The sequence below is a fragment of the Leptonychotes weddellii genome, chromosome 2, assembly GCF_054177405.1.
Source record: "Leptonychotes weddellii isolate Sample4059 chromosome 2, ASM5417740v2, whole genome shotgun sequence".
Taxonomy (NCBI): domain Eukaryota; kingdom Metazoa; phylum Chordata; class Mammalia; order Carnivora; family Phocidae; genus Leptonychotes; species Leptonychotes weddellii.
In genome coordinates this window covers 28,920,152-28,947,720 of record NC_138370.1, presented here as the reverse complement: position 1 = coordinate 28,947,720, position 27,569 = coordinate 28,920,152, and the positions used below count along the sequence as shown (strand labels likewise).

General features: G+C 41.5%; 1 protein-coding gene and 1 long non-coding RNA gene across 5 annotated transcripts in view; one reads left to right on the top strand and one right to left on the bottom strand.

The window, feature by feature from the left end:
- Positions 1-19,557, bottom strand: part of ASH2L (ASH2 like, histone lysine methyltransferase complex subunit) — a 28,359-nt gene extending 8,802 nt beyond the window's left edge. The window contains exons 1-10 of one of the 4 annotated variants that reach the window (XM_081809114.1): positions 19,321-19,557; positions 18,594-18,660; positions 18,335-18,486; positions 14,591-14,679; positions 14,227-14,321; positions 10,415-10,510; positions 9,680-9,775; positions 8,246-8,321; positions 5,949-6,042; positions 5,002-5,219 (exon numbers count right to left, since the gene is read on the bottom strand). In XM_081809114.1, the coding sequence (XP_081665240.1) occupies positions 5,002-5,219; positions 5,949-6,042; positions 8,246-8,321; positions 9,680-9,775; positions 10,415-10,510; positions 14,227-14,321; positions 14,591-14,679; positions 18,335-18,486; positions 18,594-18,660; positions 19,321-19,508 (1,171 nt within the window). In that variant the 5' untranslated portion in view covers positions 19,509-19,557. Of the gene's footprint in view, positions 1-5,001; positions 5,220-5,948; positions 6,043-8,245; positions 8,322-9,679; positions 9,776-10,414; positions 10,511-14,226; positions 14,322-14,590; positions 14,680-18,334; positions 18,487-18,593; positions 18,661-18,876; positions 19,265-19,320 lie in introns of those variants that run through there. The other 3 variants (XM_081809100.1, XM_081809108.1, XM_081809119.1) reach the window with 3 other exon arrangements.
- An 84-nt stretch (positions 19,558-19,641) lies between these two features.
- LOC145717900 (uncharacterized) lies at positions 19,642-25,867 on the top strand. The gene is made up of 2 exons (XR_014141407.1): positions 19,642-20,238; positions 24,679-25,867. It is a non-coding gene; the product is annotated as an uncharacterized LOC145717900 (long non-coding RNA).
- The last annotated feature ends 1,702 nt before the right edge of the window (positions 25,868-27,569 follow it).

The window sequence follows — 27,569 nt, the reverse complement described above, 5'->3', positions numbered from 1 at the left end:
TCATTGTATTCATCTCTCTACCTTTGTGTATGGTTTGAAACTTGACTATGAGGCCATTATGTAAGATACAGGGGACAATCTAAATCAATTGGAGGGGATATTGTGACTTGGAAATGAAGAAAAAAATGACAAAAGATAGGAGAGTATTTTCAGGTGATGTAGTTTGATTTTATCAATGCAGAAACATCACAGATCCAATTAAGACTTAACTGAGGAAAAAGCATTTGAAACCATGTTTGTAACACTAAAAGCCTGAATTCTACTGGAAGAAGCACAAAATTTAGATTGGCTATAGCTTTTATAAAGGTCTTTATGATTTACAATGTACTTTCACAGGTAGATAGGTAGGTAGACAGACTCTGACCCTTTCTACCGTGCAGACGGAGCAGCCGATTCTGTGACTGTTCAAGATCATACCGCAGCTCAGTGTGGCACAGCTGACTGAAAAGCCCTGGCCCCCCACTCTTTTGGTTACACAGACCATAATGGCTCATGTCCTAGGCAGATACAACGATAACTTCCTTAAATGAATTACATGCTGTATAGCAGAACTTTCTTAGGTACTTGGCAAATTCTACCTTCTCAAATACACTTTTTCCCTTATCCCTCCCTGGGCAATTCAGCCCTAAAGCCACTAGGTGGGGACTGAGCAAGGCAAGTGTCCAGGATAGACTAGGACAGTAAAGGGTGTACCTCCTCCTAAAATACTTAATTACATAGGGGGAAAAAAGTAACTTTTCAGTGGATAAACCTGGCAGGTACCATGTTAGCTAAATGATCAAAGTGGACATCAGTAATGGAACAAAGTAAAATCACGTACCACCTGACAGGATGCAACATGAAGAACATAACATCATTTTAATGATATTTCTGTCAAAGATGCAGAATTGAATCGAATCCTGAGATTTCAACCAGACAAACTCAAATTGCAGGATATTCTATAAAACAAGTGGCCTCTCATTTTCAAAAGCTTCAAGGTCATCAAAGTCTAGGAAAGATAGAAAAACTGTTCCAGACTGAAGAAGACTTAAGAGACAAGACAGCTAAATTCGGCAAATGATTCTCAATGGGATCCTTTGCTACAATGACATTATTACACCAACTGGAGAAACGAATAGGATCTGAAGAGCATCAGATGGTAGCAATTAGTGTTAATTTTCTGTCTTTGATGGTTATATACTGGTTCTGTAAGAATGTGAAAGTTTAAAAAATATCCACTAACTCTTTGATACTCTTCCTTTGAAGAGATGGAGCCTAATTTCCCTTCACCTGAGTGTGGGCTGAACGTAGTGACTCATTCCTAACAAAACAAAGTTGAAGCGACTATCCAGCTTCAAAGTTGGGTCACAGATGATACTCAAACTCTATTGCTCTCTTGGATCACTTGCACTGGAGGAGTTAGCTTCCACGGATGAGGATAAATAAGTGGTCTATGGAGAGGCCCACATGGTCAGGATCTGAGCGCATCCTGTCAAAGTGACATGAGTGAGCCATCTTGGAAATAAGTCCTCCAGCCTCTGCCAAGTCCTCAGAGTCGAGAGGCCCAGCTAAGAGCTTGACTGCAGCCGCATAAATTCTCCTGAGCCAAGCCACATAGCTAAGCTGCTCTCAGATTCCCAACCCTCAAAATCTGTGGGAGATAATGAACATTTGTAGTTTTAGACTGCTAAGTTTTATGGTGATTTGGTAAGCAGCACTAAATAACTAACACAAGGGGACCATCCTTGCTTGTAAGAAATACACCATCAAGTTCTCAAAAATGAGGGGGCGTCATGGCAACTTACTCTCAAATGGTTCAGAGAAAAAAAAAAGTTCAGTAGTATTCTTACACTTTTTTATACATCTGAAATTATTTCAAAATAAAACCCTTAAAAGATACAATACAGATTTCTCATTAACTTTTGTAAGGCTCAGCATAAATAGCATAAACAGCAAGCAGCCTTTGCTATTTTATATATTAAATTCTAACAAATTAACTACTATGGGCCAGTGTTCTTTTTTTTCTCCTGGAATTATAACTGTTATGTATAGTGAAACAAGACAAGTCTCACTTCTTAAACCCTGAAGTCACTTATTTGGCCTTCCCTACTATCAAAGTATGCTTGTCACTACCAGAAGTCAAACAATCCACATATAATGGACATTTACTTCACTTCCAAATGACCAGCATCAATGTAAGTGATAGTTTTTTTATTTGATTTGATTTTTTTTAAGTCATCTTTATACACAACGTGGGACTCGAACTCACAACCTGAAGATCAGGAGTCACAGGCTCTACCGACTGAGCCAGGCAGGTGCCCCTACAAGTGTTAGCTTTTAGCATTGAACCAAGAAATAATGGGCTTTCAAATGCAGTAAATATATTACCTATTTAGATCTAATTCAAAGAGACAACTAAAAGGCATATTTTAAACCATGGAAATAGGAGTATGGACCGGATATTAGATCATCAAGGAATTATTATTCATCTTAGTTAGGAATAATAATGGTATGATGGTTATATATACATATTTTAAAGATTTTATTTATTTATTTGAGACAGAGAACACGAGCAGGGGCAGAGGAGAGGGACAAGCAGACTCCCCACTGAGCAGGGAACCCGGCACAGGGCTCGATCCCAGGACCCCGGGATCATGACCTGAGCTGAAGGCAGATGCTTAACCAACTGAGCCACCCAGGTGCCCTGAGTTAACCTTCTTGTACAACTTTAACTTCTGGAACTCAACAGACCCTTCACGTACTCCCCTGAAACACACACACTCCCTCCCTCTCTCTCTCTCCCCCCAAGAGGTAGGAGAACCTAAAAATAGCATACAAACACTAACAAATGAACCTAACTATTATAAATGAGATACACAACCACCCTGAAGGAGGTGGGGAAGAAGAGAACTAATCTAACAGTAACCTAATGGGATACTGCAAGGCTAAAAGCCAGAGAGCTTGATGTAACTGCTGTAAGCTAGCTAGTGAATGTTTCTCACAGAGGTCAGCAATTCTGAAACTTAATGTGCATATTAGAAATGAACAAACAAGAGAATACACCGTAGACAGAGCCAGGTTTCTCATTGTTGGAGAAAGAAGTGACAAATAAGGAAAGGCAGAGGGCTGGAACAAACCAGGAGTGTTTGACTGGAATCCAAGCTATCAGTGCAAACACAGTAGAACCCTGTATATGTATGTGTCAGTTGGTATACATACAATCTCCTTCTGGCCACTGAAGGAGTTTAAAAGAGACACCCAGTGAGCATACCTAACACTTAGGTCTTTATTTCTAAATCTCATTCTCCAATCAAAGGAACCAGGGCTCTTCGGAGAAGCAGTTGATACTTGGCCTAGGGCAGAGAAAATACAAGATAAGCCAGAACATTTTGTGATGCCAGAAAGTAAAGAAGTACTAAAAAAAAAAAAAAAAAAAAAGATGAGGCTTATCAAAAAAACACAGGAACTAACCTAAAGAAGCTCCCAATGGCCTAAGCTGGAATAATTTGAGCAACTAGACAAAGTATACCCCAATGGAATAAAATAAATATCTGAGTTCACACTGATACAAGCAAAAATCGATTAAATAATAAGTGGAGACGGGAAGAAAGAAAGAAAAAATCGTCAGGCAAACATAACACATTAATAATTGTTGCAGGGGCGCCTGGGTGACTCGGTCAACTGGGCATCTACCTTTGGCTCAGGTCATGATCTCAGGGTCCTGGGATCGAGTCCTGCATCGGGCTCCCTGCTCAAGGCGGAGTCTGCTTCTCCCTCTGCCCTCCCCACTGCTTTGTGTTCTCTCTCTCTCAAATAAAATCTTTTTTTTTTTTTAAAGATTTTATTTATTTATTTGACAGAGAGAGAGATAGTGAGAGCAGGAACTCAAGCAGGGGGAGTGGGAGAGGGAGAAGCAGGCTTCCTGCCAAGCAGGGAGCCCGATGTGGGACTCGATCCCAGGACCCTGGGATCATGACCTGAGTTGAAGGCAGACGCCTAACGACTGAGCCACCCAGGCACCCTCTCTCAAATAAAATCTTAAAAAAAAAATGGTTGCAGAAAAGATCCACTGAAGGATACTAGAGCAAAACTTTATAAACAGGGTATCTCCAAAGTTCAAAGCATCTTTCCTTGAGCTATTTATTAACTACAAAGGGAAAGACAGAGAAAGCCAGAGAAACCACCTTAACCAGATGATCATGGTCAACATGACCAGTAATAAGACATATCCACATCATGACTGCCATGAGATGTAATGAGGACTCATGTCTTTGGTATTCTGCCAAAATATGCGTAGTATCAGTCTAATCATGAGAAAAAGTTAGACACTCACTGAGGAATATTCGACAGAATCCCTGATTAATACACTTAAATAGTCATGAAAGACACGCAAGGACTGAGGAACTGTTAAAGGCTGCAAAAGACTAAGGAGAAATAATGAAATGCAACGTGAGACCCTAGAGAAGAGGCGTTAGTGGGGAACTGGCGAAATGTACATCAAGTCTTTTGTTTCATTAATAGCCTATTCCAATGTTAACTTCCTGGTTTTGATAACCCTACTATCAATTGTGTAAGATGTTAGCATTAGAAGCTTGGGAAGGGATAGAGTAAAACTATTATTTTTATAACTTTAAGTTTAAAATTAGTTCAAAATAGGGGCACCTGGCTGGCTCAGTCGGTAGAGCATGCAACTCCTGATCTTAGGGTTGTAAGTTTGAGCCCCACGTTGGGTGTAGAGATTACTTAAAAAATAAAAATAAAGTAAGTTCAAAACAGAAAGTCTTAAAAACACGCGCACACACACGTACGCACACGCGCACACACACACACACACACACACACACACGGCGAGAGCTTAATGGAAGAGACAAGGGGATTCTTTGTTGCACGTTCCTGCTGAGTCTAGTTATAACGGGTGGGGGGGAGATGTTGACATGTATATCTAATTCTAGACTGGACAAAGGTGAAGACAGTATTCAAAGTAACATCTGGGTCCAACATGAACATTAATACCTTACATACCTCGATCATGTAGGGCTAACAAAACCCGTTCATACAAGCAGGCTCTGTAGAGGTCTCCAGGAATAGGTTTTCCTGCCCAGCAGTCAAGTTCAAGCTTCTCAGGGTCAGGGGCATGGGGATCAGGCTCAGCTAGAATATACCGATAGCCATCTTTGTTAAACGGGTGTTCCAAGGGGTAGCCATGAGGGGGAAGGCGCTGAGCAGAAAACAAAGGGTCACTGCAGAAAGGAAAAAATAAAATCAAGAAACTAAAACCCCCTCCAGCTCAAATGCCTTCAAATCTGTAAGGACATCTGATTTAATTAGATTTCAACGGGAACACATGCAACTTCACAAATGCTTTTCATTGCTCAAATAGATGATCCTGCCCTCTGCAGGCAAAACAGGGGAATGAAACGGATTCATTTTTAAATTTGGTAAAGTGGTTTCAGTCAAATTACTCCGTAGTCTGTAGGACTATCTTTGAAATGGAGCCAGTACGTCATAGGGGGAAAAAAGGAGAAGGAGAACAAGGGCAATTTCCTTTAGTATATTAATTACTATAAACTAATGAAATGAAACTCAAAGATTTGAGCCCTTACTATCTTGCCAATCTAAATAAGAAAAAAACAGGATTTACTGAACAAAGCAAAGGGAAGAGGCCAGTGCTCAAGTTCAATACTGGGTCCACTCTCCCCCTCCTCCACTTCTCCTTTCTCAAGATGTCTTAACAGATTTTTACTCTCACAGGGTTGCCGCCCTGGGGCTGTTTTCACAAATCCGTAAAACAGGATTCCTCGCCTGAGATTATTTTACCCCTCAAAGTGCTCAAGATTTGAGAAAAATGGACAGGCTTTGTAATCTCAGACACCTGAGCTAGTGAAGAGTACAGCTCTTTTTCCTCTGATGGACTGCCAGCACCAAAGAATGGTCTAGCAGTGGTGAGTGGGAGTGGGTGTTCTGCCCACCTCCGGGCCTTCTTGGTGGTCCCGGTGGTCCCTCCATCCTGCTGCTTGCGCTTGGCTCCTCTTCCTTTTCCACTGCTTCCTGCTGCAATTCCCCCTTTGAAGAGAAGGCAGATCACTCTCAATGAGCTGTGATAGAAGCTTCACGTGGATATGGAAATTCCACGGCGACTAGCACTCCTGACGTGCATTTGTGTAACACCACACACAGGAGGATTTCCTTCCTGAGAGCGTATTGGATCTCACCCTGCTTCTGAAAGAGTCGGCTGAGCGTCTCCCAGCTCAGAACACTGGGTTCTGGCAGTAAGCTCAAAGGAACCTAGCACTAATGACGCCTATGTTACGTTTTCAACCTTCCTTTCTTAATGAACTGCAATGACTAGTACACTTTCTGAGGATGTGACACAAATGCATTTTCACTCATTCAGATTCCAAATACCCACATCTAAAAACAATCGCAAGGATAAAATTTTTTTCCACCCAAATCAATACAAACATCCACAAAGAATATCCTCACTATAAGTAGATGTTCACTCGCTTGAACTATGCATGATATAGTCCATAACATTATAAAGGCACAATTGTCTGCTAAAGCACTTAACTGGAAGATCCAACAAGACAAAGGTACATAAAACATAGAAAACAGAAACAGAAATACTAAAAAGGTGTTTCTCTCCAGTGCTACTAGGTATCCACTCTGGTTGTGCATGACACAAGTGGAAAGGCTTTAAATTTAGTAGGCAACTTTTACAATTATTAAGATCGTGCCAATGCATAAAATTCAGGTTAGACTAATCTAGCTTGTGGAATTAAGAGCAAATATCAATCGACAATTTACTTATGTTATACAAAAAATAATTTAGCTACATACTAAGCCACAAGGAATACTACCTAGTGATTTCTGAAATAGGTACTTTGAAATTTTTGTCCAGTTCCGTCTTTCCTCTCAATTTGTTTTTCTGTCCGCCAGAAAATGTCCCTGAACTGCAGGAAAACACCTTTATGGAAACAACTGCATAGAATACTGTATCTTAATTTGGGGCAAGCTTGGAAATTATCAGCAGTTCTGCTGCAATGAAAAGGATCAAGACATTGAGAGCAGGTCATATTCTGCACATACAGGACCAGATTTATGCAGAACTACCTTTTATGAACATAGCAGGTATCAGTCCTATTTTTCATAAAAAGGTTTAATGTTAAACTGTTGTAACATCCATTATCTCTAGCTTGAGTTACCTAAAAAAATTATTAATTTTTAATTGTTATTGTATTTTAATTACTTTAAGAGAGAAGCTGGAATAAAACAAGTAATACTAAGGGGACTGCTGGCCATGTTAGGCAGAATATGACAACGGATAAGCTTTGAATTTACTAACATTCAACTGGAACTACAGTTTCATAGCAAGTGCTATTGCCACCATTTTCACGATGCTTTAAAATTTTAATTTAGTTTTAGCTTCTACCACAACTCAGCAAAAAGCATTTTCCAAACCACATAATACTTAAGTCTGAGAGGCTGAAAGAAGACAGAGGAGGAATTCACCTCCAAAAGAGGCTCCACCTGTAAGAACAGAAGTGGCACCATGTATTTGTCAAATTGTAACAATTAAAATGGGAAAAAATGGTGTAAAAAGATAAATAATTCACTTAGCTATTTCCAACCCATCTGAGAATATTAGTAACAGTAGAAATGATTACATATTTAAGATGTTACCACTCCATAGGACAAGTTAATGACACCATGTGTTAGAGGAATAGCTAGCTACCTCCCAGCTACCCCAACTTTCATTAGATTACCATTAGTACTGAAGGCCATTCCTGTCATTAGGTGGGTTACCAACAGAAACACATCTATAGCGGGTAATCAGTACAGATTGCTGTCATGGGAATAAGCTAAAGTTTCAGGGTAAGAAAAATTAGAAACACCGGCATAGGAACTCCATTAAATAACAGCTGAATTAGGAGTAAGAGCGGAGAGCTGAATCTACAGTAGGTGTTAAGTGATGAGGATACAGACATACAGACAGGGAGTCTAAGATAAACACAGTAAATCTGACCTTAAACCTGTACCTTGTTTTATGCTACATCTGTTTCACTTGAGACCAAACTGTGGTAAAGGGACAAAAAGTTCTCCACTACCATCTGTCAAATCTTTGGCTAGCTTCCAAAAACTGAGTTCTGTACTTTAAAGCCTCTGTAAATATCCAGTTGAGAGTCAACCCAAAGGATGCCCAACTCTAGGCATATTTGGATTCAATAGCTTAACAAATATTTCATCAAGGAGACATTTAAACACTTACCATTTAGATTCCCACTTGTAGACACAGCACTGCTTTGTTTTTGGTTGTCATAAGCAGGACCAATGTTACTAAGATCCTAGAGGGAAAAATATATTCAATTACAAAGGAAGGCTATATAATCAAAGCACTCTGGCAATGCTCAAAAAACCAAGAAATTCTAACAGAATGTGAATCAAAACTGACAACCCTAGGGAGTCTGCAATTTACAGGGTCCCAAACTTGGATGCTACAGAGATCAGCAAGTAACATGTGTGGGACAAGTGTAAGGATCAAAGTGGTTGAGAACGAATTGGGGGTGGGGTGGTGGAGGGGGCAAAGGCAAACAGGAGTGCCTAAGCCCCATTTTCTCAGCTCCCCGTGGGAACTCAGGCCCATTGTAATCAGATCTTCTCATTTTAGAAGAAAAGACAGAAATCTGAATTTCTAAAACCGGTATATTAAGTTAACAAATGCTTGACTCATCTACCCTAAGAAAACTCTGGCTAACCTGATTGATTTATGAACCTGTTTTGCAGAAGCTGACTGACCAAGGACAAGACTAGCTAAGACTGGAATAGGGAATTCCTGCAACTTTGCAGAAGGGACCAAGAGTAAACAAAAGACAAAACACCACCCCCCCCCAGAATCCCCCCCACTCCATCATCCTTATGCTGCCATTTTGAGCACTGTCCCATCAAGAGGCTTGATCCTTAAATGCGCATCTCTTTTTGTCCCTATATCCAATCAGCATATTCCATTCAACCTACACACCACCCCATGACATCCTGTCTCCTTATGGTTAAATACACCCAACCCCTATCCTTTGAGAAGGTGGATTTGAGCAATTTTCTCCCATCTTCTTGCTTGGAACCCTGCAATATAACCCTTTTTCTCTGCTACAAAACTGTTGTCAGTGTTTGGCTTACTGTGCATCATTGGGCAATGGACCCTTGTACAGTAACATTTCTATGTGAAACCTTGAATTTTCAATGCTGGCAGATCAAACATTTTAAGGCAAAGCTAAAAGCTCTGGCCTCCTGACATGCCAAATGTAACCCCTGCCATAAACAAAGAGAGTGGAAATTTTCTTTTTCGTCCTTTTATGCTAGATACACAACACAAATTCTAATTCACAACAAATTTTTTTTCATAATAACAAATGTTTTTAAGAGTAAACTTTGAAAAATGAGAAATAACTTGGCACAGCCTATTTATAAGGGAGGAAATTAAAGTTAAAAAAGATAAAAAGGATATGCACAGAGTTATAACATTAAGGGGAAGAGCCAGAACTAAAACGCTAGTCTCCTGGTTTAAGGTGAGGGCTCTTTGCACACACAGCAGAAACACTTTACCTGCAGCCCACCATGTTAGAGGTCTGTAATGGCAGGGGCAAATAGACAAATGTTAACAAAACCTGATTCTCGGACTCTAAATCAAAAGGGGAGTACAAAATACCTGATCCAAAAGTCCAAATTTGGGGTAATCTTCTTCTGGGTCCTTACTCCCGGGATCAGGATGCTCCTTTACTAAGAATACATCTCTTTCTTTACTCTAAAAGGAAGCAGTATTTTAGTGTTACTGGAAATTTTATACTTCAAAGTAGTACTGAATGGATGATCAACCAGCAACTCCAATTCCTAAGTGTAATCTCCCAAAATGATAGTATTGCTTTTCCCTCTGATTAGAAAATTAATACATGACCATCCAAAAATTCAAACAGAGAAACTTGAAAAAATGAGAGCCAAAGTCCTTCGGAATCCTCACCTATCCCTCCACCTCACAGAGATAAGCACTGTTAACAGCTTGCTGTTGGCTTCTCCCCAGGTGCTCTCTTTAATTCTAAGGACAATAATGTTTAGAACAGTGTTATTTGTTTTTGTTTTTAAAGCAAAGGAAAAAATAGTCTGCAATGTCAATATAAAATTATACTTGCAAAAGTACAGTGGACAAAGGTATCAGTGTCGTGTATAAAACAACCAGGGTGATATGATATTCTCTTTAGACACAATTTGTGACGTGTGAAACCTGTTAAAATTTACAATTAGTGATACCTTACTCTCCAAGATTTAAAACTAAGTTGTTCTCATTTTCTTAGTCATCACATTATTTCAGTGAGACTAAAACAAATTTAATTCTTACAAAGAACACTGACTTTCGAAATGTCGAGTCTAATCATTTTAGTCTACTCACCATTGTTTTAACAATGTTATTTGGCCAAGTCATTTTCCCAGGTCTCTGTCTGGTCGTCATGCACTCCCAGTATTTATCAATAAATGGTATGATATCCTAATTTTTAAAACAAAATATATTAAGATTTCTATAGTTGCTTTCAAAGTTATACTCACAAAAAAGGAAAGAAAACTGCAGCATTTTCAAAGACCTTGTCAGAATTGAGAGAAAAATCCATGTTTAGTCTTTTCACGATTAAACAAACATGTAATTGCATGCAAACAACATATAGACTGAGGAATTTCAAATAAGTATATACAAATCTTAGCTACATAGGGCTTACAATCCAGTTGGAGGGAAAGATCTACCCCATTCTTTTGGGTGCCATTTGGAAAATACTCCTAAATCATTCTCTCCTGAGTTCCTATTTCTACCTGCTTCCGACATCCCTTTGTGGACACCCCACAGGCACCTCAAACTTCTTGTAAGAAAATTAAACTTTGGGGGCGCCTGGGTGGCTCAGTTAGTTAAGCATCTGACTCTTGGTTTTGGCTCAGGTCATGATCTCAGGGTCATAAGACTGAGCCCCGCATCCAGATCCAGGGTGTAGAGCCTGCTTAAGATTCTCTCTCTCCCTCTTCCTCTGCATTTCACCCCCACCCTCTAAAAACAAAACAACACAAAAAAACTAAACTTTGTATCCTACCTCACAAACCTGCTCTGCCGATTTCTATTCTTGTTCTTAATGCTCAGAATCACCTATCACCTAGAACCACAAGCCAGAAACCATGGAGTCATCTTTGATTCTTCTCTTGTGTATGACTTTCACATCTAAACCAACACCAAATGAATTTTCAGATTTCAGAAATTTCTCACCAATCCGGCCTCCTCTCAATCCCTGCTGCTTTGATTGTGGTCCTTGCCAGTTCTTGCTGGTGTGACTAAAAATATATCTGAGTTTGATCTTCTGACATCGACCTTCCCCTACTCTCACCATTCTTCCCAAGTCCACCAGAGTCAGAGTCTACCACTAATACCTTCCACTAGTTAGTTCCAGAAAACCAAATCTTTACCAAAAGGAACCAGGGTTGGGGCGCCTGGCTGGCTCAGTCAGTAGAGTGTGTGGCTCTTGATCTTGGGATTGTAATTTCAAGCCCCATATGTTTGGTGTAGAGATTACTTAAAAATAGTATCTTTAAAATAAATAAACAAACAATAAAATAAAAGGAACGAGGGTTGAATCGGGGAAAGTCGAAAAGAAGTCTGGAATATTCTGTTGTTCCAGAAAGTAAGGAAGAGTTCAAAAACTGATAGGGACATATCACAAAGTATCAGGAGTCAGCCTAAATGGGGCTACACTGGTCAAATCTGAGCACCAGAAATCAGAAATCCAGTAACAGACTATAAAAATCCACAAATCCGCAGTGATACTTAAAAAAAAAAAAAAGGATGGACAGAAAGGAAAACCCCTTTTCACAGAAGAACTGCAAGCAATAAATGTATTCTTTTTCACAATGATTACTCTATTAACCTGATTCAGGCTAGGATAATCAGTGGTTGCTAAAACCACTGCTTGAAAGGGTTTGAACAAGACAGTCACACAATCTCAATGCATCACCCACAGACTGCTTAATAATTACAAAGAGAATATGTCTGTCCCTTTACAATGGAGAAATCTGGTGATACCTCCTCTTTACCCAAGCAATCAAATTTAGGACTACTAATAATAAAACAAACTATTTTATGCCTCCTGATGTGATACAAGAAAAATATACACTATCTACATAATATTCTTGCCCAAAATGTTTAAGTTGGTTAAGCATCTGACTCTTGATTTTGGCTAGGTGACGATCTCAGGGTTGTGAGATCAGGCATCGGGCTCTGCACTGGTGTGGAGTCTGCTTGAGAGTCTTTCTCTCCCTCTCCTGCTGCACCTCTGCCCCTCCTCTCCCCTCCCTCTCTAAAAAAAAAAAAGTTTAACCTGAGCTCAATCATGAGGAAACAATCAGATAAATGCAAATTGAGGAGGATCATGCCAAACAACTGTCTAGGCTCCTCAAAATTTTTTTTTTTTTAAGATTTTATTTATTTATTTGAGAGAGAGAGAGAATGAGAGAGAGCACGTGAGAGTGGGGAGGGTCAGAGGGAGAAGCAGACTCCCTGCCGAGCAGGGAGCCCGATGTGGGACTCGATCCAGGGACTCCAGGATCATGACCTGAGCCGAAGGCAGTTGCTTAACCAACTGAGCCACCCAGGCGCCCCTAGGCTCCTCAAAATTTTTAATGTCACAGCACACCGCGGCGCGTGGCTGGCTCAAGTCAGAGGAGTATGCAACTCTTAATCTTGGGGTCATGAGCTGGAGCCCCACGTTGGGTGTAGAGATTACTTAAATAAACAAACAAATGTATGCCATAGCAGACCAAAAAAAAAAAAGTAAAATAAGTTCAGGAACTGTTTTAGATTAAAGACAAAAAAGACATTACACGGACACCTGGCTGGCTCAGTGGGGAAAGCATGCGACTCCTGATCTCAGGGTTGTGAGAAAGAGAAAGAGAGAGAGAGAGAGAGAGAGATAGAGAGAGACATTACAACTAAATGTAATGTGTATCCTTGCCTGGATCCTGGATGGAGGAAAAAGCTATGAAGGATATTAAGAATAACAGTGAGAAAATATAGCTATATACTTTATATAAAAAATAAAATCTGCATATATTAGACAGTAGTATACATCAACATTAAATTTTCTGAGTATGATCACTGTATTGTGGTTATGAGAGAATACTGGGTATAGTGTTCAATTCAGTCTCATATAGCTTAGGGAGAAAAAACAGACACTGGGTGATAAAGCAAATGCAATAAAATATTAACAACCGGCAAATTTAGGTAAAGAATAAACAGATGTTCACTGTACTATCTGAATTTTTCTATTATGTTTGAAAAATTCAAAATAATAATTTGGGGGAAAAAATAAGAAAAAAACCAAATCTGATCACAGCACACCTCTAATGCAGGAATAAAAAGAAGGTGAGGGGGCCGTCTGCTGACTACTCCAGTCTGCAGGATTAAGTCCTAACTTCTATTCAGTAGAAAATCCCTTGCAGATCTGATCCCAACTATATTGGTCTCACCAGACACCCCATACCAGTGTCTTTCAAACTGTAGATCGCAATTAGTAGGTTATAAAATCAATTTTGTAGGTCAAAACTAGCACTGACTAAAATAGAAAATAACAAGAGTACAGAGGGAAAAGATCCGAGAGTAAGCACTGGTGAAATTTTTGTTTCAGTTTTAAATGAAAGTGGGTAGGTATAAATGTACGCTAGGCATAATGTAAACTCCACTGTTTTAAAATTTACTTCATTTTCTTACCACGAATCACAGTAGGAAAGACTCATGGATGGGCTAATCATCTAATTTTGATTCCTGACTTTGGTCATGTGGTTTTGCAGTTTAATAATAAAGGATAATTCGTTTAAATAAGCCCATCCCCTTCCCTCTGACAAAAGCTGTAATAATCATCTGTAAATATAGCTAAACTGAGCTGCTGAGAAGGTCCACCTCAAGATCTGATTAATTGTGGGACAGTTGTTTGCTTCTCTATAAAGCCAACCAAAACTATTTAAGGATTCATCCAACTAACAGCTAAGCCAAGTGACATACTATGCACATTCAAGAAGTTAGTAAATCACATGAAGTAAGTAACACGTAACAACTGAATCTATAGTCATATATTCATAAAAATTGGGGGGAAAGTACTTATTGTTGAAAAGTATATTTTAAAAGTTCCACCTGATTCTTGGGCATAATTGCAATTACATTAATTTCTTCTCTACCTTATCTTTGGAGAACATGGTTTTCGGATGTTCATCCTGTGTTCGGGACTGCCATGTTAGATTGGCCAAAGCACTAAGGCACATTTCCTTCAAGTCTAGCAAAAACAAAAACAAAAAGTTATCTGTAGTATTATACCCCTATTACCAAAAGAATATTCAACTAGGTGGTCCACAAACTAACAATTACAGCAGCAAAAAGTAGAGTCATCATTGATCTGAAATGGATAATAGCCATTATTCAGAGCTAAACCCGAACTTCTACCAGCTACCAGGAAGAGTTTTCCTGATTCTGCTACGTCCAAGTCCCTTTTCTTTTGCAGCTAACCAGAGGACAATTTTGCAGCACTCCATAGTTTGTTCTTACTTGCTTGCTTCCGGAGGAAATAGGTATTCCCACTATGATGGCACACATTGCAGTGAAAACTATAGTTGGTCATGAAAGGTAGACAGGATCTGCAGAACAGCCAGATTAAACAGATTAGTGAACTTCTCAATACATATTTCTTTATGAGAAGTAAATCAACGGAATCAACAAGGATCCTTTGCCCACAGTGAAAGTAAGGTAAAAAATGTCAATATAGTAATATACTATTAAAACTTAAAATGGTCGTCAAAACCAAAACAGGGCTTGTATTTTTACAAATACCTGGATTTTTCTAAAAAGGTTTTATTTGGGGGCACCTGGGTGGCTCAGACGGTTAAGTGTCTGCCTTCAGCTCAGGTCATGATCCCGGGGTCCTGGGATTGAGTCCCGCATCGGGCTCCCTGCTCAGTGGGGAGCCTGCTTCTCCCTCTGCCTCTCTCCCTCTCATGAATAAATAAAATCTTAAAAAAAAAAAAAAAAGGTTTTATTTCTCAGAGACAGAGCATGCATGCACGCACAAGCAGGGGGAGCTGCAGGCAGAGGGAGAAGCAGGCTCTCTGCTGAGCAAGGAGCCCAATGCAGGACTCGATCCCAGGACCCTGGGAACATGATCTGAGCTAAAGACAGACACTTAACCAACTGAGCCACCCAGGTGTCCCTACCTGGATTTTTCTGTTACAAAAATTTAATAAGACATTATCTACCATAGCAGATAATTCAGCACCAGGAAAGGTCTCACTGGGACCTTGTCCAAGCTATTTTATTATAGTATTTGAGCACCTAAAAAAAGTATGCCAGGCCAGTTGTGGAAGAAGGCAAAGCAGCCTCTTTATTTATTTATTTTTTTAAGATTTTATTTATTTATTTGACAGAGAGAGACACAGCGAGAGAGGGAACACAAGCAGGGGGAGTGGGAGAGGGAGAAGCAGGCTCCCCGCAGAGCGGGGAGACCGATGTGGGACTCGATCCCAGGACCCTGGGATCATGACCTGAGCCGAACGCAGTCGCTTAACCGACTGAGCCACCCAGGCGCCCAAAGCAGCCTCTTTAAATATATTTATATTTAAATATTTGTATGTAAATTATATTTAAATACAGTTTTATAAATGTCTGTACATAAATTATATTTAAATACCTAAATATTTATTTAAAGTGCCAATAACACTGTTCGAAAGGGCAAACAGACACTATGACAAGATTAATTAAAAATGTAAATAATTGTGTGGTGCCTGGGTGACTCAGTAGGTTGGGTGTCCAACTCTTGATTTTGGCTCAGGTCCTGATCTCGGGGTTGGGAGATCGAGCCCTGCATTGGGCTCATGCTGAGTGCAGAGTCTGCTTGAGATTCTCTCCCCTCCACCCTCTCCCTCAGCCCCTCCCCACTGCTCTCTCTCTCTCTACAATAAATAAATAAAATCTTTCTAAAAATGTACATCATTATTCAGGAAAACACGCAAGTCACAAAACATTATTTGTCTCATCACCAAAGGAATTCTACAGATGACAATTAGTCTATAAGAGCTTTAAGGATCCAAGTAGTAACTTCACATTTAAGAGTTAGAAAAGATTTTTAGAGGACATAAGTTATGAACTGGATTTGGGAAGATGAGTCAGTTTTCTTTTCTCTAGGTGAACTATGTATAGAGAGGAGAAAGGGACCAACTAGGGGGCAGAGGGGCAAACTGCTGTAAACAAATTTGTCCCAGAGAGGGGATCTGTCAGGGATATGGTTTAAAAAAAAAAAAAAAAAAGTAAGGCTTGAAAGGTAAGAAGTGCAAGGAGCCAGGTAGAGTTGGATTTTTTTCTGTGGGGAATGGGAACTCCTTGAAGGGGAAGTGACATGGTTAAAATTGTAAGTTTCATGACAGGATGGGTCTGAAGGAAGAGATTAGAAAAAGCAAATGTATGTAAGATGCTTTTTTGGCCGTTCCAGAAGAAGGTAAAGGCCTCGGCCTCACCTAGGGTGAAATTAATAAACGAAAGGACAAGACTGTACAAAGAAGGGAAAAAACTGGTAAAGCTTGGTGACTAAGGGGGGGTGGTGGGCGGAAGTGAAAGGATTCTAACTACTAAGGGTGACTGTATCACAAAGATGAAATCTTCTAAAAGGGGAGTTTGGGGGCAAGAGAAGACTTGTCTGTTTAGAGGCAGAGAGAAAGATGCCAATGGAGGGAGAGATTAAAAAAAATGGCAGATGCTGAGGATATAACTGAGGGAACCAATGCATTGGAGAAGGAGGTGGGTGGAGACTGCACCCAACGATTGGAAAAGTAGAGTACAGGGAGACCTTAGTCTTAAAAAGGAGAAAGTAACGGAAAAACACAAGACTGGTTCAAGTTGTAAGAGAAGAAATCAAAAGCAAGTTTATCTTGGACTCAGCTGAAACTTGCTTAAGGTATCCTCAAAGAGAAGCTTCCCGGTGTGTGTCTATTGCCACCATTCAATAAATTAAGAAACGTTCTTGTGAATGTTAAGATTGAATTCCCTTGCCTTTACCTTGCTCTCGAAACCTTTCTGTTCAACAGCCCGCTGTGATAAAATCACCTACAGAGAGCAAAGCCTCCAACGAGTGATATGTAGGCAGTTGTTATTTAATTCAAATACAATCAGGTGTTTACAGCAACCTTTTTCCAACCCTGCTAGCGCGCTTCCTCCATCTCAGCTGTGAAAGATAATCTGTCCCACCTAGTTGGGCTTTAGGTGTAACTTCTCAAATTCAGGTGCAAACTGTTCCTACCAAAACTCCAAACTGTGCTTTGATTCTTCCTTAGATTTCCAAGGCTCTGTCTATCCAAATAAACTCTCCTTGGCCAAAGGTGCCCGATTTTAGGTCTTGTCTAAGTGACCAGCTTTGCTTATCTTGTATATTTTCCCTACAGATCCTTCTACTAAGATCAATTCTTTCTTCCAGATCCTTCAGTATTTTTTTTCTTTTTTAAATGTTCTACCTTAGGTCACCAGTCACATGTTAATTAAACATTAGCATTTCTAAAACCCACTATAACTTTTTAACTAGAAAGCATAAAATTATAAAGGAAGGTATTTCCTCGCAAACCCACCCAATGAGGAAGAATTTCAGAATTAATAATGAAGACTTGAAACAATCTAAATTTACTTGCATAATATGGACCATAAGGAACACCAGAGAGCCAGCAGTATAATTACTTCCATAGACAGTGAGTCAATATCGAGCACTTGCTAGCTGTTGACTGAATCCCTACAATAAAGCAAAAAGCCTTTTATTCTCAATCAATCATAAAATGATTTTGATTCATTAGAAGAGGAAGATTGGAAACATGCTGAGTGAACACAGGATACTTACTTAAAGGGAGTGAGTTAGAAGCCAAAAGGAAAAAGAACGGCTCAAGCCTGAAGAGGCACTGGTCATCTCAAATTTTTGACAGCAGCGTTTGTCTACCGTAGACACCAACCCTTACCCCCAAATCCGTAACACCCAATACAACGTTTAAGTGATACTGTCCCATATTTGTTTATACAGTGCTTCATAACTGCACAGTTTTGTTTCCCAACCAGATTGTAAGCTCAAAACAAGCTCAATAGGTAGAAAGCACGCTCAGCTTATTAAAACAATTTCTGATTCAAATCCTACTACTCACTGAACAGGGGTTAGAAGACATAGGAAATAATATGCTTTTATATTTGCCCACAAACTATTATTCAGGTGTTGCACATGTTGAGATTTATTTTACAAGGCGATTCGAAGAGACTACAAAAAATACTCACGAGGTATCTATGCCAAACGTGTCGGCTGTGAACCATTTCGTACATATCCCACATTGCAGCTCTACCTCTCCCAACTGTCGGCCATTCTCTTCATCCACCGAGCCAGCCTGAGTATCCATCACCTCTGAAGTATCCCCAGCACCTTCCTGCGTCCACAGAGCAATTAGAAAATCCAGTCAGTTGACCCAATTGTATTTCTGACTCACTTAAAAGTTTAAAACCTATTTTGCCTTGCATACATCCAAAAAGAAATACTTACTAGTGTATCTTTTCCATTAGAGGATTCTGTCTCCAAACCACCACCTACGTCGACTGAATTTGCATCCCTACAAGATAATGGAAGCACTCAAGTAAGAATTTTCAAGAGAAACAAACCTCAAAATGCCTATGCCCAAAGATAATGATCAAAGTCCAGCTGAACTTCACACTCTTACAGCTTTTTCAACTAAGCCTGTTCTCAGTCTGGATGCCCCGGGGTAGGAAGAACATGGCCTAGACAGACGCAGGCCCATAGGGCACAGGGAAGCCTAATCGGCCCTTACAGACAAAACTACATGGGATGGAATTGGTCCTGGGGAAGGTTCGCAGGGACGCAGCTCTCCCACTGTTTTCAGAGGAACCGTTACTTCTTCCAGTCCGGCAACGCAAAGTGGTTTCTTCTCTGAGATATTTGAGGGGTGTCTGCTAGAAGAGAGAGCTTCGAGCCCCGTTAGGATGCAAAAGCAGGAGAGAGAACAAGAACCTCGACTCTCACAGACCGCGAAAGGTGCGGAAAGGGGCGTAGTTTCAGATACAGTTCAGAGGGGAGGGCCAAGGGGACGGGCCCAGCGGCGGGCGGGACTACAGTCCTGGAGGGGGCAGGGCGAGCCGTTGGCTGCAGGGCCTAGGTTCGGAGGGGGCGGGCAGGAGGGTTCCCAGGAGCCGCGGGATTCCAAGAAGGGAGGGCCTCCCTTCCTGTGTCCTCCTCGGGCTACAGGACGTCTTACCCGCTTTCTGCCTCTCCAGAACCGGGTTCCGCTGCTGGAGCAACAGATGTCCCCTCTCCAGCCGGGGCAGTTGCCACCGCTACCACCGGTTTTGTCTCCCCTTCTTCCGCCGCTGTTGCATTTGCGGCCGCGGCTGGGCCGGGTCCTGCATCCACTCCGGGTCCGGGTCCGGTTCCCGCCGCCGCCATCACTGCCGCCTCCCAGAGTTCTCGCGAGAATACTATCTCCCTCTCGCGTGAGTTGCTGACTGGCTTTGTAATCTTCAAACAGTAAAGGCCCCTGATGGGTCCACAGCCTGCCTGAGGAACGGGCACTCCCAGCCCACTTTAAGGTGGGGCGGGCAGACCGAGGCGGGCGGGGTCTCTGGGTTTGGACTGCTCCGGGCTGCTCCGGGTGAAGGCGTTGGAGGCAAGAATACTAGTTGGCTTTTCTCTAGGGCTTACTGCATTTCAGGGCTGGACACTGCGTTTTCGTGGCCAACACTGGAAATCACCGCGCAGACGAGGCGCCTTGAGAGCGCTGGGTGCCTACGGACTCTGAAGGCTGTGGTGTGCAGCAAACATTCCTCACCGTGAAATGTGGGAAACTTCTACAAACGTTAGCTAGCACTCACTGCCCCGCCCCAGAAGCAGTTCGCTCTACAGCCCTCGAGATCTGCCACTTTGAGCACGTTTTCAAGTGGCCATCTAGCCTAGACTGTGAATCCAGAGCCCCAGCTACACAGGTGAGGCGGAGAGGGGATGTGGATGGAATATCCAGGCGGTAGAGGTAAGCAGCAGTGTGTGTTCTGGAAGCTGCAAGCCGCTTAATATTTTAAGAGGAGGAAAATGAAGCCCGAATTAGGAAGCCAAGTTGCTAGAGGACTTACTGGTTGAAAGAAGATTTGCCTTGGAGAAGGGAACAGGTATCGACCAAAAGGTAAGAATTCGAGGAATTAACGGCAGTATTGGTAGGTGAAATCACTGGAGTAGAATCATTCAGAGCCATGTCTTCAAACTCGAGAATACTAACCTCATGAAGTATTCAGACCAGGTCAGTTTTCAGGAAATCAACGTGTACATCCTGATTTTTCCAAAGTTGTCTAAGGACACTTCTCCCATTTTACAAAAGAAGGGCATACCTCTCTCCAATCCTGAATCAGATCTATGATGTACTGCCCGAGGGTGTACAAACCTATGGGACCCCAGACACAAGAACACTTGGAAATATGTAGATACTTGGATTTTGCAATTGGTTCCCACGTATTTGCTTTCAACCAAATTGAAGGAGGACGTAATTGAGTTACCAGCTGATAGATTATTTTAAAAATTGATGGTGATAAAGTCTAAAAGTAGTGGGTGAAACTTTAAGAAGAAACAATACTTTCACAGATTCAAAGTATCTCCCCCCAAATATTTAATAGTTATAGTGGTGGTTTTAACATACGGCCATAAAATCTGTGGTGCTGCTTCCTCCAGGAGGTAGAGCTTGAATCCCACCTCTTGAGTGTGTGGACTGGACTTACTTGCTTCTAAACAATAAAATGTGAAAAAGGAAATAGTAATTTTTACAATGGAGAAACTGGCAGACACCACCTTAGCTAAGTGGTCAAGGTTAACACCCCAGTAATAAATCAGATTGATATCATTTGCCCCCTGATATGATGCAATGAGAAGGAGTTCATCTCTGGAATTCTTCCCCAAAAATTCATAACCCCAGTCTAATCAAGAGGAAACAGTCAAATCCAAATTGAGACATTCTAGAAAATAACTGATAAGTACACTTCAAAACTGTCAACATCATGAAAGACAAGAAAAGACTGAGAAACTCTGGAGGAGACAAGGAGATGACAACTAAATGCAGTGTGGTATCCTGGATTAGATCCTGGAACAGAGAAGGGATATTAGTGGAGAAACTGGTGAAATTAACAATGTCTGTAGTTAATACTATTACAGCAATGTTGATTTCTAATTTCTGATCAATGTACTGTGCTTTAAGATGTCAACATTAGGGGAAGCTGGATCAAGGCTATATGGGGGAACTCTTTGAACTATCTTTGTGATTCTTCTGTAAATCTAAAGTAATTGAAAATTTAAATTAAAAAAATTGATGGTAGATCACAATGTGATTTGGCATAGAACTTTGAAGGAGTTCAGAGAATTGTATTCAGCAGATTCAATAAATCCTAGATGGGCATCTGCTTATTTATGTAAACAAAGATTATCAGCTCTTACATGTATAAAAGATGAAAAATAGGATTAGTATTTTTTTTTTAAAGATTTATTTATTTATTTGAGAGAGAGAATGAGAGACAGAGAGCACATGAGAGGGGGGAGGGTCAGAGGGAGAAGCAGACTCTCTGCCGAGCAGGGAGCCCGATGTGGGACTTGATCCCGGGACTCCAGGATCATGACCTGAGCCGAAGGTAGTTGCTTAACCAACTGAGCCACCCAGGCGCCCAAAAATAGGATTAGTATTGATGCTAAACCTGTCTCATTCTAGCAATGGTGATACTCATCCATGGATGGGATTTAAAGAAAGAAATTCTCAGTCTCATTAAGAGTTACATCTCCAATAAAATTCTAATTTTGATGTTTGATTATCAAAATTTATGCATTTATTTGATCAATTGAATTCTATGCAATAAAGATTTTGACACTAGAGCCTTGTGCTCACAGGAAGTTATTTCGACTTTTATATATATGTATTTTTAATTTATTTTATTTTTAAGATTGATTTATTTATTTGAGAGAGAGAGCAAGGGGAGGGAGAGGGAGAAAGAGAGAAGCAGACTCTCCGCTGAGCACAGAGCCAATGAGGGGCTGGATCTCATGACCCTGAGATCAGGACCTGAGCTGAAATCAAGAGTCTGGAGGCTTAACCAACTGAGCCACCCAGGCACCCCTTAAAAATTTTATTTTTAAGTAATCTCCACACCTAACATGGGGCTCAAATTCACAACCCCAAGATCAAGAGTTGCATGCTCTACCAATTGAGCCAGCCAGGTGTCCCATCAACTTTACTTCAGAGAAGTATTATAAACTTTCTAGTATAAAAATAGATATTTACACATAGGTATTTCCTGTATATTATGTATCTATATATATGTTACATTTTATCTTATGAGGGAAGAAGAACAATTCAGAGTTTTGTTTTGTTGTTTTTTTTTTTTTTAAGATTTTACTTACTTGGAGGGGGGGCAGGCAGAGGGAGAAGCAGGCTCCCTAACCAACTGAACCACCCAGGCATCCCAGTTTTGTTTTTTGGTTTTTTCCTAAGATTTTATTTGTCAGAGAGCACAAGCAGGGGGAGTGGCAGGCAGGGCAGGCAGAGGAAGAAGCAGGCTCCCTGCTGAGCGAGGAGCCCCATGTGGGACTCAATCCTAGGACCCCGAGGTCATGACCTGAGCCGAAGTCAGACGCTTCACAGACTGAGCCACCCAGGCGCCCCCAATTCTGAGTTTAGAGAGAAAATTAGATGATGTAAAATTTCCAACTATTAAAACTTGTTCATATATCTTTTGAATGGATGATGGCAGGTGTCAAATTACTACAGTGGAAATTTCTTTTTAGTTTTATTTAACAATGCTAATGTTTGCAATCCACCTGAAATCCTCTGCCGGTAATTAAACTTAACAATGATAAATTCATGCAAACAAAATTTTGAAGACCACTGATTTAGAACAGTGTCTTTCAAGTGTTTGACCGCAACTCACATGATACATTTTGCAGTGTGACCCAGTATACACATTATTTACAATTAAAAGATTCATGAAACAATCTGCACTCTGTGTAATCTTTTTTTTTTAATGCCAGCAGTGACACATTAGATTGATTTGACAGCTTCAGAGAATCATGTAACATGTTTGAAGTAGTCCCTAAACAAATGTTTGGCTGTGAAGGTGAGAGAACAATTGAATGATAGCTGGAAGGGAATGCAGGGTGAGGGGACGGAGCTAATGACACACTTTTATTCATCAGTAGGGAGCCAGAGGTTGAAAATATAGGAGAGGTGGTGGTTGATGGAGCAGCTCTCTAAAGAGACTGGGTCAAAGAGCTGAGGCAGCTGGCCGATGGAGAAGTTCGGCTTGATGGCAAGGAGAGAATCCATTCATCTGAGACAGGAAGAAATCGGGAGGATGGAAATACGGACGTGGCTTAATTAGGACCTCGGACACCACAAGATAGTACAGAGCCTCACTGAGCTCTGAGCCTGCACAGCTATGGTGGTTCCAGTTAGATCTTCCAATTCCTGCAACAGCACTAGGCTGTATGACAGCGAAAATGAAAGTCTTGAGTTTTCAGTTCTGCCAGGCACATTAAGGGCCAAGAGAAAAGGCAATCAAAGATGATAGCCAGAAAGCAGTTCAGATGATTAACCATGACACCAGAGGAAGCAGAAAAACAGGGAATTCATCGTCCAGATGAGAAGGCAGGAACTGGAATGGGGAGAGGTTGAAGTCAGAGAATATTTGAGTTTCAAGATTTAGGAGAATTCAGAGCACCTGGGTGGCTCAGTCAGTTAAGCATCTGCCTTCGGCTCAGGTCATGGTCTCAGGGTCCTGGGATTGAACCCCACATCAGGCTCCTTGCTGAGTGGGGAGTCTGCTTCTCCCTTTCCCTCTGCCCTCCCCCTGGCTTGTGTTCTCTCTCTCTCTCTTTCTCACTCACTCTCTCTCTCAAATAAATAAAAGATTTTAGGAGAATTCCAGAGCCAGGTCATCTGTGGGTAAAAATGGGTGAGGCTCAGTGGAACCAGACCTAATTTCTAGAATTAGAAAGCAAGGCATCCCCCACACTGGGCAGCTGCTCAAGATAAAGGTTAATAGATCACTAATAGCACCGGGTTAGAAATTTAGGATGGATAAATGGGAGAAACTTCCCATTTTTAGACGCTCTCCCTGTCCATCACAGGGAACTCCCCCGCTTGCCAGAAAGCTGTCTCCATCTGCCCACTGGAGGGTGTATTCGCCTGGCCCTGGTGAAAATATGGAGCCCATTCTCTCATCCTCAAACACAGTATTCAGAATGCTCACAATCGTTATTCTTGAGCAGTGGGTTGATAAAAGACTGCCTCTTATTCTCTCCTCTCTGTTTTCCAAGTGTTTGACAGTGTGCAAGTGTTGCTCAAATCAGAAGTAAATAAAGGCTTAAAAAAAAAAAAAGACTCATCTCCTTCCTCATTTTTCTCCAGATCAGTCTGGAGATTTGTCCCTTTTCAGTTGTGCCTCCCTCCAGCCTATTGTAGTTGTTCACCTCACTAGGATTACCACACCCCAATCTGCCGGGGTCAGGGTTTCCTACTCCAGTTCGGCCCGGCCAGTCCTTCGACATCTGCAGCACTACATCTTTCCTTAGCGAGCTACTTACTGCCTTTCAGAGAAAATGCAGACTCCGCTCCGTGTTCAAGAGTGCCCAGCCAATGAGCCCCGGTCCTGTTGGAACCCACCATTCTCAGGATACCCCATCCCATCTTCAGATCTCTAGGGTCCTGCTTCCCTCCATCTGGATTGCCCCCCACCCCCTTGTATCCGTGTGCCTGGGTTGCTCAGTTGGGTTAAGCGTCTGCCTTAGCCAAGGTCCTGGGAATCCAGCCCCTGCACAGTGGGGAGCCGACTTCTCCCTCTCCCTATGCCCCTCCCCCCACTCATGCTCTCTTGTGCATGCTCTCAAATAAATAAAATCTTTAAGAGAAAAAGAACTCACAGCTAAGTTATTTCCCTCTGGAAAACTTGCTTCACACATCTTTATGTGAGTGTATGTGATTCAATAGTCCTCAGCTGCAAATTAGAACATTTTATTGTAGCCCCAGTGTCCATAATCCTGGTTGGTTCACCTGTATGAGGTCAAACAGGTGATCATTTAATTTCTAACAAACCATGATGTCTTATGAATAATTGGCTCCTCTGAAATGTTCAAAAGCAGTCAGCACCCCACTCTGCATGCAGTTCACTTTTGTCTTTTTTTTTTGCTTGAGCTGCTCCCTCTGGCTTGAACAGCAAATGTTAAAAACCAAATTTCAAAACAGTACTGTTTCACCCATGGGATTTAATTATTTTGGATAAATAGGGCACCTGGCTGGCTCAGTCAATAGAACATGCGACTCTTAATCTCAGGGTTGTAAATTCGAGTCTCATGTTGGGTGTAGAGATTACTTAAAAATAAAATCTTAAAAAAATAAATTTAAGAAGCAATTATTTTGACTGATGGATCTTCTGGATTCGAGAATAAAAAGAGTGTGAAGGAAAAAACAGTATTGGGGCTCCTGGCTGGCTCAGTCAGAACATGAGACTCTTGATCTTGGGGTTGTGGGTTCGAGCACCACATGGGTGTAGAGATTACGTAAATAAACTTAAAAAAAGGGGGGCACCTGGGTGGCTCAGTTGGTTGAGCATCTGCCTTCAGCTCAGGTTATGATGCCAGGGTCCTGGGATCAAGCCCCATGTCAGGCTCTCTGTTCCGTGGGAAGCCTGCTTCTCCCTCTCCCACTCCCCCTGCTTGTGTTCCCTCTCTTGCTGTGTCTCTCTCTGCCAAATAAATAGATAAAATCTTAAAAAATAAAAACAAAACCAGGACATATATGAGCCGGTTTCTAATTGTTGCTGGATTACTTCCCAGAAACTTACCCAAGCTGTGTCCATTTTGTCTCTCCACCAAGCAGCCATACTAACTTCTTGCATGAGTATTTTCTTGCTGTTCTCTCTGAGAATGAAACTTTCCAGAAAGCTCTACAACTTAAAAACCTAGTTCCAAACCTTCCTCCTCCCAAGAGTCTGTTTTAACAAAATAGCGGCATCGAGCAGTACTTTGCAGATGCTGAAAAGTCTGGGGGTGGGGCCTGAGATTCTTGCATTTCTAACAAGCTCCCAGGCGGTGGCAAGGATGCCAGTCTGAGGATCACGCTTTGAGCGGCAGGGAGTAGAGTATTTCTAACCCTATTTCACCTCCCCACTAGCTTCTCTCGCGTGATCCCTTGCAACAGGGCTTTGTGTACAGCTGGTAACTAACCATGCTTAGCTAGTAGCTAACATCGCAGAATAATTCCAAACAGTAATGGATTTCCCATCGTTCCTTTTCCCTCTTTAGTCTTATTGCCACAACCCCTCTCCCTTCCCACATAGTGCTTAACCCTAGCTATACATTAAAATCACCTGAGGAGCTTTAGAAAAAACAGGCGATACCCCTTGGCCAATACAGTTCAACCTTGTAAAGGAGGGATCCAGGTATTGATAGCTTTAAAAAAGCTTCCTATGTGGTTCTAATGTGCAACCAGGGTTGCCTTGTCCTTCATTGACTGAAGCAGCGATAGGGCAAGGTGAAACAGAGATAGTCATCTGCGTTCCTTAGAGGTCCAGAAAGGACTCATAACTAAGATACTTGGGATACGTACTTCTACCCCCATGGGGTGAGCCATGACTATGGGGTAAGTCTAGATAGACTGGGACTGAGCCTTGCAGAGATTTTGGTGCCCTTGTGTGGCACAGGGGAGACAGGATGACTCCCACACCCTCTAACCTGGCCCAGAAGTAGCAGAGGGGGCTGCTGGAGCTGAAGAGGCCAGGCCTTCAATGCCCCAGTGGGCTCATCACTGAACACCGGATGGGGCAAGGGAAGGCTCAGTGGATGCCTTGGGGGTGAGGCTTAGGTATACCACCCCCAAAAGAAATGTAAAGAGAATATAAAGAGAGATTATGTTGGATAATATAGTCCCATTCCTTGCTAACTTGAGTTGTGGACCAAGATTCACATCTGTAACACTGGCAAAGATTCAAGTGTTGGCCCTTCAGAAACACTGTATTTGTACTTTATATAGAGGGTTCTTGAATTACCAAGGGGCCTCCTGTCCCCAGGGGAGAGAACTTGTGGGGAAAAAGCATGTCCCATCCATACCAGCCTTTGCCAAAAGTTTCTGGGCCCTTTCTGAAAAAAGAGCAGTGGGTCAGATGTCCAGGACTCTGTTCCCTGCTCCCCCCTCTCCCCATACCTCCATATTTTTTATCATCTATAAAGCAAAAAAACCCAAAACCAAAACAAAAAATGTTGTATTTGTTGTAACTTCATTGAAAGATGATTATTGTGGTGGCTCATCTCAATGAAGTATTTATTTAGTCTCTGCCTGAGCTCTTGGTCCTTAATCTCTTGTGTATATAAACAGTTTAAACTAAACACTCCTGATTACTCCCAGTAACCAGGTACCTGAGTCCTAAAAACAGTGAAAAGGGTTTTATTCTTCCTTTTATTAGAAAAAAGTAAGCTCCACGTTGGTGGGGA